At 59.9% G+C, this 13,216-nt stretch overlaps 1 protein-coding gene across 1 annotated transcript in view; it reads right to left on the bottom strand.

The window, feature by feature from the left end:
* The window catches only part of DTNB (dystrobrevin beta), a 123,757-nt gene that overhangs the window by 57,408 nt on the left and 53,133 nt on the right, over window positions 1-13,216 (bottom strand). Inside the window, exon 11 of the mRNA XM_084261740.1 lies at window positions 9,966-10,043. Coding sequence (XP_084117866.1) covers window positions 9,966-10,043 — 78 coding nt within the window. The remainder of the gene's footprint in view (window positions 1-9,965; window positions 10,044-13,216) is intronic.

Genomic DNA, 13,216 nt, shown 5'->3' with positions numbered 1-13,216 from the left:
CAGCACCACCTCCTGGCAGGGGTTGGGCTGGTTTGTCTCAGGAGTCAGAAAGCAGCATCAGCTTGAATGGAAATGGAACACAAGCACCATTTGCCAGCAGAAATCCCACCTCAGGAATGATCTGCCTGCATGGTCCCATTAAACTGTGCACCACATCTCCTGCCCCCCACCCCAGCACAGAGTCACAGCATTGGAGGGGTTGGGAGGGCCCCCCAGAGCCCCTGGGGTCCAAACCCCCTGTCCAAGCAGGGTCCCTGGGACAGGGGCTGGAATCTCTCCAGAGAAGGGTCTCCCCTCAGCCTCCTCTCCTCCAGGCTCAGCACCCCCAGCTCCCCCTGGGGATGAAGCACCCCCTCCTCCCCGAGGCGAGCCGGGTGCTGTCCCCGAACCCTTCCCAGCCGTGTGTAAACGCAGTTTTACACTGGGTTCCCCACACCTGTTGTACAGCAGGACCAGGTTACACCACACCAGGCACGAGCCAGGCAGAGCAGCACAGCAGGGTGCCCGTGCTGCTTCCCAGGGACCACGGGAAGCAGGACAACAGTACCAGCACATCTTCACTGGGCAGGGTCACAGGTGAGCTGGGATCTTCCTTGTCTCTACTTTTAACCCTATTTTGGCATCATTTAGGCACACTGAAGGTATTAGGGTGCAAACATGCCCGACCACCCCAGCTACATCTACACCAGCCACAGGGACAGCGCCGGATGCTCCGAGCCGCCCAGGCTCAGGCTATTGGAGTCTCTGCCCCAAAGCCTTTGTGTGGCTGGAACTACAGCTAAACCAGGTCTGGGATCTCTAGAGGTCACACAGGTCTACGAGGCAGAACGTAAGAAAACGAGTGTACTCCACCTGGGTCAAAGAAAAATGGCAGAGCAGAGAACACCAGTGGGTTCAGGCAGCTCAGGAGGGGCTGGTGGCTGGACAGCTAGAAGGAAAGGGCAGAGAGGTGAACGTGGACGTGGGAACAGAGGAGAACAAAGGCACATCGGAGCTGTCAGAAGAGCCACTGGGCTGGCCAAGCAAGCACAGAGCACCTGGGGCTGCAGAGCTTAAAGCTGCCCCACAAGGGGCAGCAGGGGTGCTGCAGAGATGGAGAGTGTCCACGGAGAGGGGCTGGGAGGTCAGAGCTCGGGGCACCCAGTGGGACAAAGCTGGGGGGTGAAGGGCAGGAGGGGTGAAGGGCAATGAGGGGCAGGTGGGAGCAGGAGACTGGAAACTAAATACCCAAGTGAGGGTGAGTGGGAATAAAACACCTCGGGTGGGACAAGGGAGAGAGTGGTGAGGGGCTGGAAGGGGCTGCCCAGAGAGGGGGTGGGTGCCCCGTCCCTGGGGGTGTCCAAGGCCAGGTTGGCTGGGGCCCTGGGCACCCTTGTGTAGCTCCAGGCCTGGAGGTTGGTGTCCCTGCCTGTGGCAGGGGGTTGGAGCTCTGGGACCCTTGGGGTCCCTCCCAGCCCAGCCCAGGCTGGGATTCTGGGATTTAAACTGGGTCTGCCCCATCCCACTCCAGGAGAGTCCACCTGTCCACACAAGCTACGCAGCGAGCGAGGGAGGGGATGTGTCCTCTGCCAACACAGCTCTGGGGCCTCCAACGGCTCAGACACACACAGGGAGCACCAGGGAACGACCCACCCGTCCTTTCATGTGGCAGATACACGAGCAGGAGGGAGATACAACTCTGACACTCGATGGTGGCTCCGCGGGGTGGGGATGCGGCCGGACCCGTGGGCTGAGCCGGCTCGGGGGGCAAAGGGTGTTCGAAGGGGGAACCCCCCTTGGTGGGGACAGGGGACAGGCTGTCCCTGGGAACTGAATTACTGAACGAAGAGCAGGGCACACTGACCACACCAGGAGGACAAAGATCCCTTCCTGAGGCAATTGAGGAGAAATTAGCTAAAGCCAATAGCTTTGCTGGGCCTGGCCCAGCCCTACAGGAGACACAGACACCTCCATCCATTCACACAGGCTCCTTGGCTGTGAAGACCAGAGAAAGGCTGTGTTTTGTTGTATCATAGGGGACAACTCCAGGCAAAGCATCTGTGTTAGAATCACAGAGTCACAGGGGCTGGCAGGGCCCCCCAGAGCCCCTGGGGTCCCACCCCCTGCCCAAGCAGGGTCCCTAGGACAGGGGCTGGGATCTCTCCAGAGAAGGAGACTCCACACCCCCTGGGCAGCCTGTCCCAGGGCTCCCTCACCCTCACTGGGAAGAAGTTCTTCCCCACATTGGGGGGAACTCCCTGGGCTCCAACTTGAGCCCATCGCCCCTTGTCCTGTCCCCACAGACACTGAGCAGAGGCTGCCCATGGCCCCCTGGGTCCCACCCTTCAGCTCTTGATCCCCAGTGATCAGATCCCCTCTCAGGCTCTTCTCTGCAGGCTGAACAGCCCCAGCTCCCTCAGCCTTTCCTCCCAGGGGAGATGCTCCAGCCCTTCAGCATCTCTGTCCCTGCTCTGGACTCTCTCCAGGAGATCCCTGGCTGGTTGATCCCAGGGAGCCCAGCCCTGGACACAACACTCCAGTGGGGCCTGGCCAGGGCAGAGCAGAGGGGGAGGATCCCCTCCTGTCACCTGCTGCCCACACTCCTCCTGAAGCCCCCAGGATCCCATTGTCTCTCTCAGCCCCAGGGCACACTGCTGGCTCATGGCCACCCTGTCACCCACCAGCACCCCAGGTCCTCCTCCCCAGAGCTCCTCTCCAACACCACTGAATCCATCGGATCTTCCCATCTGGGAACTCACATCTCACCAGATGGAGAGCACCAAACCTGTGCTGTTACACAGGGAGATGTGGAAGGGGTGTGCAGCCCACCCTGGCCACAGCTCCCTGACTGTTCCCCCAGCTCCTGTGCTCTGGGAAAAACCTTCTCTGGGCTCATTCTGCCTGTGGCATTTTAGAGATGATGGGAGCTCCCTGCCCCATGTGAAATGCAGCCACTGAAATGCTGGGGTCTGAAGGGTCCGTGGCCCATCTGGAGGTTTCCCACCGAAAGCAGAGGGTGAGGAGGGTGGAGGATGCTCTGCAAGGTGTGCAGGGGCTGCAGAGCAGCACTGCTCAGGGCTCCTTCAGCTTCTTGGGGTTTCATGTTTTAGTTCACAAAAAAGTGAAACTCCCATTCATCCAGCCAGTCTGAAAATCCCATTCCCAGCAGAGCAGCTGCCAAAGGCTCTGCCAGCCTGGCTCCAGAGCAGAGGGGCTCCAGCCCCCCATCATCTCCAGGGCTCCTGGGGCTCCCACAGCTCCGTGTCCCCCTTGTCCTGGGGCCCCCCGAGCTGGAGGCAGCGCTGCTGGGGTCTCCCCAGAGCTATAATCAGTGTCTACACCTATCTACAGGGAACCCTGGGAACCTCCCAACAGGATGCAATTAAACCCCACAGCAGCAGTTCTCCTTCTCCAGCCACCCCAAGGGCAGGTACCTGCAGGGCTCCATCTGCACGTCCCTGGGGACATGGTCTGGAGGTGGGCTGGGCAGCTGAGGCTGTGCTTGGACCCCACGATCTGAAGGGTCTGTTCCAACCCAGGAGGTTCTGTGGTTCTGTGGTTCTAGCCACTTTCTGCCCCTCCCAGCTTCACCTGCAAATAAATTGCTCCCTCCTTGCTCTGACTGTTGGAGGCAGAAAGCAGAGCAAGGGCAGCCCCCTGCTCCTGGGCCAGGCTGCTGGTGGCAGCTGGACCAGGTTAGTGTGGGGGGAGGCAGAAAGCTCCACGAAGGGGTGAACAGGTGGAAGATGCTCTTGGGAAGGAGGGGATTTAGCTGGATGTTTAGCTTCTGTCCTGCTGCAGCACCACTGCCAAGTGCATCAGTATCACAGCATCAGCTGCATTCCCAGCCCCACTGCTGTCTCCTGACGCCCTGCTCAGCACAGAGGAGAGCCAAAGGCAGGCTGAGCCCCATCCTTCCTGGGTTTGGGATGAATTTGGTGTCCACAGACAGGCAAACCTGCCACTTCTGCCACTTCCACCCATCATTTATCCCAGCTACATGAAATTCTGATGTTTGGAACAAGTTTGGCTTCCCAAAAGCAGCCAAGCCTCTGAACAGCAGCCAGGCTGCTCTGAGCACCTTGGAATGTGGCTCTGAACCCCCTTCAGCTCCCAGGAGGCAGCCCCAGGGACCCTGCTGCCTTCATCTGGTGCTGCTGAGGCGCGATGGTGCCTCTGGCTGCAGCAACACGGCCCTTTGCTGAGTCAGCGACCAGCGTTTCCATCGAGGGCTCACACCAGGAGCCACTCCTGGGGGGCTCGTCAGTCAGACACTCCTGGCCTGACAGAGCAGAAACAGGAGGAATTTCTGAAGGGGGGAACTGCTCTCTGCTCCCTTGTTCCCTGAGAGCCCCAGACACGCTGCAGGTTTGGAGGAGCAGAGCTGGGACGCAGCCCTGAGCCCTGACAAACCAGCTGGTACAGAGAATCCCAGCCTGGGCTGGGCTGGGAGGGACCCCAAGGGTCCCAGAGCCCCAACCCCCTGCCACAGGCAGGGACACCAACCTCCAGGCCTGGAGCTACACAAGGTTGCCCAGGGCCACAGCCAACCTGGCCTTGGACACCCCCAGGGACGGGGCACCCACCCCCTCTCTGGGCAGCCCCTTCCAGCACGTCCTGGTGACACTTTGCTCCCTGCATGGGTGGCTCAGCCAGCCCACAGAACCTCCAGCTGCCCTGAGACACCCACCCTGCAGGGAGGGACAGGGGCTGGGGGCACACGGGCTGCTCCCCGCAGAGCCAAGAGCCCCGTGTCCCACCTCCCGCCTGCTCAAACGGGGCTGGTCCAGCGTGGGGGGTTTGCAGCCCAGGGTGGGTGTCTGAGGGGCTGTGCAGAGCCCAGCACGCCCTGCCCTGCCCTCCTGTGCCCAGCCAAGACCTGCTGCTGGATGTATTCCCAGGTACAACTCTGCAACAAGCAATCAAGCCCCATCTCGACCTCCCCTAAGAAGCCCCCCAGACAATGTCCCTCTAGATGCTTCCAGCACCCTCCTGTCAGCAGCTCTGCACTGGTGCCACGTTCCTCTTGCACCACATCTGCTAGACCTGAGCCGAAGTGTGAGGGGCAGCAAGTGGAACCTGCTAAGTGGCTCAGCCTGCTTACAGCATCACAGGGTCACAGGGGCTGGCAGGGACCTCTGGAGACCCCCCAGTGCCACCCCCAGAGCAGGGTCCCCTCAGCCCAGGATCAGGGCTTGGGGTGGCTCCAGGGATGGAGGGAGACTCCCCAAGCTCTCTGGGCAGCCTGGCCCAGGGCTCTGCCACCCTCCCAGCACACAAGTTCCTCCTCAGGCTCAGGGGGAACTTCCTCTGCTCCAGTCTGTGCCCACGGCCCCTTGGCCTGTCCCTGGGCCCCCCTGAACACAGCCTGACCCCTCCTCCTGAGCCCACCCCTCAGGGGTTGCTCAGCACTGAGCAGATCCCCCTCAGGCTTCTCTTCTGCGGGCTGAGCAGCCCCGAGTCCCTCAGCCTCTCTGCCCAGAGATGTCCTGGTGGCCTCAGCATCCCCACAGCCCTTTGCTGTCCCCTCTCCAGCAGCTCCCTGTCCTTCCTGCCCCGGGGAGCCCAGCCCCACACCCCCTGCTCCCCATGAGGCCTCCCCAGGGCAGAGCAGAGCAGAGGGGCAGGAGAAGCCCCTGCCCTGCTGCCCACACTCCTCCTCATCCCCCCAGGATGCTGCTGGCTGATAAGACCCTGATGAGACTTGGGCAGCCGTAGGCAGCCACCACAAGGAGGTGTTTTGCAGAGCACAAAGGCACCAAGCAGAGTCTGACAGACAATACCTTTTGAGAGGTGTGTTTGGGTCCCACCACGAGCCTCAGGTAGATCCCCAGGGGCTTGTTGAGTGGTTATGGAGAGGCATGGGTTCTGCAAGCTGAGAGCCTGAGGAGCTGGAAGGACGGAGGCAAACATTACTACCTGCCCCTGAGGCAGCCTGCCTGCTCCCCCAGGTCCAGGAGGAGATAAATACCCCATTCCTGCTTTGGAATAAGCAAGCACAGAGAGAAGCAGCCTCTTCCCATGACCTCTGGCAGAATCTCTCCTAACAGAACTCTGAAAGGGGGATCCTTGAAGAGGGATGAGTAAGGACCTTGGTAAGAGGTGGGTACTCACACGGGCACGGTGATCACAAGTGGTGGCACCTGCCCCACATCTGCCATCTCAGGATGCCTGACAGGAGCTGACACCTGACAGTAAGATGATCTCTGCTTTCTAAAGATGCCTTCTGGGCTGGTCTAGAGCCACCACACACTTCTGCAAGTGTCTCACCTCCCAGGAAGAGCAAACCATGGCCAAGGGATGGTGCCAGGGTCCTCTCGTTTCCTCGGTGTTTATCCCATGCTCATTCCACCTCCTGCTCCTGGCCCTCGCTGTGAAGCCTGTGTGCTACAGGGGTCTGCACCCCGACCCACCTCAGAGGGGCCTCTGAACTGCTGAGGGGATGCAGGGCACAGAGAGGTCTGTGCCTGGGCACGGCCAGAGGCCAGTGGCTGCTGCATGTTCCTCCCAGCAGAGCTGCCTGCACCAGCCAGGGTGCTGGTGGGTACAGCTGTGAGCCAGAGCGGCTCCCAGGGCTGGAGGAGGATGTTCTGGTGACCTCCCAGGCTTTCCTGACCATCTCAGCTCCCTCTACAGATGGAGGAGGTCTGAGGTGGCCAATGGCAACTGATTCTCCTGAGGAGCTTTTTAAGCAGGTGGTGGAGCTGGCACTGGGGGAGGTGATGTGCCCACGTCCAAACAGGCTGAATTCTCAAGTCTTTCTGCATCCTGGGGTAAGGACAGTGAGAGGCCTCACTCCTTTGTAATGCAGAGAAGCTCTGAGCTGGAGGGATGCTGCTCCTAAAGCCCTGTCACTGCCTCTCCTGTCCTCCTCAGTTAAACACCCATCCTGGCAGCAGGGCTGAGAAGCTCCTTCTGTTTCCCTTGACTGCTGCAGCTTCTACAGCCAGGATTGTGGTGACCAGCTCTGGAGACAGCCAGACCTCTGCTCAGTGTCTGTGGGGACAGGACAAGGGGCAATGGGCTCAAGCTGGAGCACAGGGAGCTCCCCACAATGTGGGGAAGAACTTCTTGCCAGTGAGGGTGAGGGAGCCCTGGGCCAGGCTGCCCAGGGGGTGTGGAGTCTCCTTGTCTGGAGAGACCCCAGCCCCTGTCCTGGGGACCCTGCTTGGGCAGGGGGTGGGACCCCAGGGGCTCTGGGGGTCCCTCCCAGCCCCTGTGATCCTGTGATCTCTGCGTGTCCTGGCCCACATGAGGGAAGAGAGAGGATTCTTTCCCTGCTTGCCTCTGGGACAGGCTGCTCACAGGGGGTAGGTGGATCCCTGCAATTCACACAAGCAGAAGAAGGTGGGACTGGAACACTGAAGTGGGCTCAGATTTGACTCTGAGCCTCAGCCCTGGGCACCCCACACCAAAAAGAAAGGAAGAGAGGTATGGATAAGGACCAGGAGCTCGACCCAAAGCACAGACTGCCTGCTGGGCAAGGGACAGTGCAGGAGACAAGGACTCAGGTGGGACACACGCAGCCTCTGACAGCACCAGGAAGGGGATTTCAGCAGGGAAAAGGAAGAGCTTTCTGGAACAGGTCAGAAGTGTGGGGCTGGCTCCTGGGTGCTGGGTCTCTACATGTGCCACGAATCAGGAGGCAACCTGAGGAGAGCTGCCAGATGGGACCCACCACAAACCCAGGAGCATCACCTGGCTTCACCGAGCGACCCGGTGCTGCTGCTCTGAGCTGGGCATCTGCTGCTTGTCAGCAGGGCTGAGAGGCTCCCCTGCCAGCACCACACTCCTGTTCCTTCAGAGCCCGGGCAGTGCAGAGGGCTCCTCACACTCTGATCAGTGTGTCACCTTCAGAGCCACTTCACCCACTTAGCACAAGCTGTTGACTTTCTCTCCCTTATCCCACAGGAAAAGGTGGTTCTGCTGCTCCCAACAGCCTGTGTGTGGCCAAGGAAAGCAGGTCAGGCCTGACACCCAGCCCCCTCCTGACCCAGGATTAACTCCTGGCATGGCATCTCCTGGCACCTTCTGTGGCATCCCCCTCCTCAGGTTACAGGAATAGGTGGGCTAGGTCCTGCCCACAGAGGAACAGGAGCATTCCTGGTGGAGCACGATCTAAAAGATGCATCCTGAGAGAACTTCTGGGTGTTGACATGAAAAAAAGGCAAACAACCCCCCCCCCCAGTGTTTCCTTGGGTACAGGGTACCTGCAGGGGCTCAGCTGGAGCTACAGAGCAAGAGGCACAGGGACACGTGCTGTGGGTCACTCTGGCTCGAGTTTCACTCCATCATCTTCTTCCAGACCAGACAAGACTTCCACAGTGGACACAGTGTGGGAACACGAGCTCTGCCCAGGGGGAGAGCAGCAGAGGAATGTCCAGCTCCTGGGGTCACGTTATTCCCCAGAGCTGAGGGCACCGACCACCCACTGACCAGCACAGCAGCTCATCACACGCTGGGAAGAGGTGGAAGGCTGGAGACCCAGAGCACAAGCACACAGCATCAGGCAGCTCTCCTGCCAGACAGGTGAGGTGATGCTCTGAGGCACTGGAGATGGAGTTAAATGTGAATTACCCACTTTGGGGAAGGGAAATGGGCAAAGCTGGTTAAACAAAGAAGTGGCAGGTCAGGAAGCTGGAGATCAGCACCCAGAGGGGCTGCTGCTCCTCAGCCAGGCCTGGCAGGGGCTTGGCCCGTTCCACTCTGTAAGCCCTTTTCTGCAAGAGGATGAGGAGGTCGCAGGGGAGCCTTGCAGAGTTCACCACTCAGGCGATGCTCCGAGCCTGTGTGCGCAGAGGACGTGCATGCAGGGCCTCCTCTGATGGGCGTTTGAAGATGATGGTTGTCTGCACCACAGCAAACCAGTCTGGGCTCCCAACAGAGCTTAAAAGCAGAGGCAAGGCAAACAGGTTGGCTGCAGCCCACTCAGTGCCATGTCAGGGGAGTCCCTCTGTGAACACCCTGCCAAGCCCCAGCTCTGGGGCCCGTCTGCTCTCCCAGCCTCCTCACTTCTCACCCAGCCACGTGCATTTCACAGCACAAGGCTCATCTCACAGAACCACAGAACAGCCCCGGTGGGAAGGGGCCTCCCAGGCCCACCTGGTCCAGCCTTTGGTGGGACAAGTAGCCCAGAGATAATCTGGCACCCTGAAAACCTCCAGCCACGGGGACTCCACCTGCTCCCAGACCTGAAGCCACATGGTCACAGCACCTCGTGCCGGGGGCACTGCCAGACGCTGGAAGAACTTCAGTGAGGGTGGGTCAGACCCCCCTGCACACTGTGTGTCTGCTGGAGGACCCTGCTGAGGAGGAGGGCTCTGCCTTCCTCCTGAGCACCACCCTGTCACTGCAGCAGCAGCAGCAGCAGCTCAGCTCCTCATCCCCTGCGGGGAACGTTCCCCCAGCCACAGCCCTGCACAGGTGACGAGTCCCAGGGCCACCCTGCTGCCCTCCCTGCCGTAGCTCCCTCACCACGCAGCACAACCACGGCACCCAGCCCGTGCTCTGCACCTGCCCACGTGTCCTCCCACTCAGCATCTCCAGGCACAGAGCCAGGCCAGCGGCCCCCACGCTCAGCTCAGGCCTCAGTGCCCCTGGCAGACGTGGGCTGTGTGTGGTGTGGGGAGCACCAGCACCAGCACCAGCACCAGCACCAGCACCAGCACCAGCACCAGCACCAGCACCAGCACAGGGCTGCTCTCCTGGGCCAGGGAGGAGCCCGTGATACAAGCCTGGCCTTTCTGAGAGCAGCCTGGCAAGCAGGGCTCTGTCTCCACAGCCAACCCAGAGCCTCCCCAGAGCTCTCCAGGAGTTTCTTCAGCCACAGTTATTTACACAATAAACAAGATCTCTTGCAGGACAAGAAAACTGCTCTCCAGAGGGGCCCAAACGAGCCCTGCAAACAGCCCCCCCACTGGTGCTGCACACGCTTGGCAGCAGCACTGGGACCCCGGGCCACAGCCCGGCGCCGGCGGCTCACGTACCTCTTGGTTGGCGTGGGCGCTCCCGAGGACGCGTGGGTCACCGCAGCATCGTTCATGTTAGCCAGAGCCCGGGGGGGGCTGCAACAGAAAGGGTGGCTCCAGTGAGTGACATCAGAAGTCACAGAGGAAGGGGCCTCAGGCCAGTGGCAGCCCTGCAGCAGCAGCGGGGCTCTCGAGTCAGGCTGCTGCCAGAGGACTCTTCCAGTCAGAATACGGGTGTCTGTGCCACTGGCAGCCTGGTTCTAGCATCCCTCCTCAGACACTTCCACAGGCTCCTTCCAGTCCTCTGCACACCCATCTCCTCAGGTCCCCATTAAGCCCTTGGCAACAGCGATCACAGCAAAGAAAACATCACGTGTGGACAGCTGGTGACAAGATTCCCAACTGCCCGATTCTGGCATCTCTGCTGGGTAAGGAAAGTCACTCCCAGCCCAGAGAGCTTCTGCAGGGCACTGATACAGTCCTGGGAACACCTTTCCCAGCCCCTGACTGAAGATGGCACTGTGTTTTCTTGTACAGCTGAGCCAGAAGACCTGGGTTGGTTGTGGGATCAGGAGGACACTGTAACCGTGTCCACAAAACCACTGCAGTAGCAAGAGCTGCTTTAATAAACCTGGGACCTTCAGAGCAGGTCCACCTCATTATACCAAGCCTTCTAGGCTTGGAGTTCCCCCAGCAGGATGCTCACAATAGTTGGCATCTGCTCCAAGCTCCCAACACCATGGAAAACATGAAGATGTTCTTGCCTCAGGTGCTGCGGAGAGCTGGTCCCACCTCAGTGACAACCCCACCTGAGAAGGGAAGGAGCTCCCAAACCCTCACTGCAGAGACTCTTGGAAGATGCACTGGGGAGATGGAACCCCTCTGCCACCCACAATGCAGCTGAGATACTAGAACAACGAAGGGACATCCCTGTAGAGCCAGAGCAGCCCACAGCTCCCTGCAAAGCCCCTCGTGTGGAGCCTGGTTAAAGCCTTCAGGCTCAGACAGCTGAGGAGCCACAGGGCTCAAAGGCAGGACAAGGACCTCCCCTGCTCTGTGCTGGGGAGAAGGGATGGGGTGGTCCCTTGGCTGGGGACAAGCAGAGGACAAGACACCATTCTGGGTACTTCTGCTGACCTTGGGTCTCTGTTCCTCAGGCTCTGCAGGGACTCAGCTCAGTGAGGTCCCAGCTGCTGCCAGAGCGCAGAGCAGAGAGGCCCTGAGAGCCCCTGTGCTCAGGGAGGGTTTGGGAGGGAACAACAGCTCAGGGCTGGGGCTCTGGCAGCACCTGGAAACCACTGAAACAACTTCCCCACACAATTAACCCCCCTGTTTACACCAGTGTCAGAGCTTTGAGGCTGAACCACCTAAAACCACCCCCAGCTTCCCAGCCCTGGCACTCCTGGTCTTCCCTCATCTTTTCCAAAACACGGGGAAGAACTTCTTGCCAGTGAGGGTGAGGGAGCCCTGGGACAGGCTGCCCAGGGGGTGTGGAGTCTCCTTCTCTGGAGAGATCCCAGCCCCTGTCCTGGGGACCCTGCTTGGGCAGGGGGTGGGACCCCAGGGGCTCTGGGGGACCCTTCCCAGCCCTGTGACTCTGTGATTCTGTGCAAACATCACTCCTGTCCCTTTGCCACCACCAGCTCCCCCTCCACATGCCCAGCTCTGGCTTCTACTGGAAACACAACCCCGTGGTCCCAGCATGAGGACATTCTGTCCTGAGGTCTCCCCATCATCTTCCTCCCCAGCCCAACAAGCTTTTATGGGTAATTCCAATAAAACCAGCAACGCTCCTGACTTCTCTCCACCACTAGTTTTCACTCTTCCTAACTCCTGTCTCCTACCTGTAGTAAAACCCACCAGTCCCAGCTGTGACTGCAGCTGTCACATCTGTTCTCAGTAATCCTCTCTAAAAGCCAGAGAGAAGAACTAATTAGTCACTGAGTTCTGTGTCAACAGGGAGCAGGAGAATCAATCATCACCCACCCCAGGAGCAGGACAGCTAAGCCCAGCTGACTTCTTGCTCATCTTCTTGCAGGCTGGGTTGATAAAGGTCCAGAACAAACCAGGGGTGATTCTGAGACCTCTGAAGGCCAGTCAGTGAAATGAGGGGAGTCCTGAGGCTTTTTGCTGGGCTGGACAATCACCCTGGAAAGGGACTTTAGCAAAGAAGCCACAGGAAACTCAATGGGCCCAACTGCTGGGAGCTGTTCTGTCTGAGGCTGCTGGTGGGCAGCAAAGCCACGTTCTTCACTGGCTTCCATCAGAGGAGAGAGCACAGGAGAGGACCCAGCAGTCGGTACCTGGGGGCTGGGACAGCAGCTGGTTTGGGGAGAAAAAGGAATATGAAAAAAAAAGAAGGCTGGGGAGCCTGAATCATAGAACCATGGAATGGCATGGGCTGGGAGGGACCCCAGGGGTCCCAGAGCTCCAACCCCCTGCCACAGGCAGGGACACCAACCTCCAGGCCTGGAGCTACACAAGGGTGCCCAGGGCCCCAGCCAACCTGGCCTGGAACACCCCCAGGGACGGGGCACCCACCCCCTCTCTGGGCAGCCCCTTCCAGCCCCTCCCCACTCTCTCTGCACAGAACTTCCCCCCAGTCTCTCCTCTCCCCCTTCCCTCCTCCAGCTTCACTCCAGCCCCTTGTCCTGCCAGGCTCTGCCCTTTAACAAGCCCATTCCCCTCCTGTTCCTGGGGTCCCTTCAGGGACGGGGAGGCTGCAGTGAGGTCCCCCCACAGCTTCTCTTCTCCAGGCTGACCCAGCCCAGCTCCCTCAGAGGGTGACACCCAGACTCCTGGCACTCCAGCAGTTCAGGAAGGACGGTGGGGTTGGGTCTGGCGGGTCCTGAGCTGGGTAAGGATGTCAAGAGGCAGAAGTGTGTCCGTGCCAGGCGAGTGTCAGGTAACCTCTCCCACCACCAGCCAGCCTGAGGGGTGTGAGGACCAGCGGGCGCCCCGCACGCTCCAGCAAAAGGCAGCAGCATGTTTGAGGTGTCCTGCTTAGCCCTGCATGAACCCCGGGGTCCCAGAGCACCAGGAGTGGGAAGGGACCCTGGAAGGTCATCCAGTCCCACCCCCTGCCAGAGCAGGGTCACCCAGACTGAATCCTACAGGAGCTCATCCAGGACCATGGGGTTGGAATGTCTCCAGAGAAGGAGACTCCCCAGCCTCTCTGGGCAGCCTGGCCCAGGGCTCCATCAACAGATAATAAACAAACATCAATTAATTCAATACATACACAAATTTCAGTATTTCTTGAATTACCA

This window comes from Gallinula chloropus, assembly GCF_964237585.1.
Source record: "Gallinula chloropus genome assembly, chromosome: 3".
In the NCBI taxonomy this organism is placed as follows: Eukaryota; Metazoa; Chordata; class Aves; order Gruiformes; family Rallidae; genus Gallinula; species Gallinula chloropus.
This window is presented reverse-complemented; position numbering and strand designations above follow the sequence as displayed.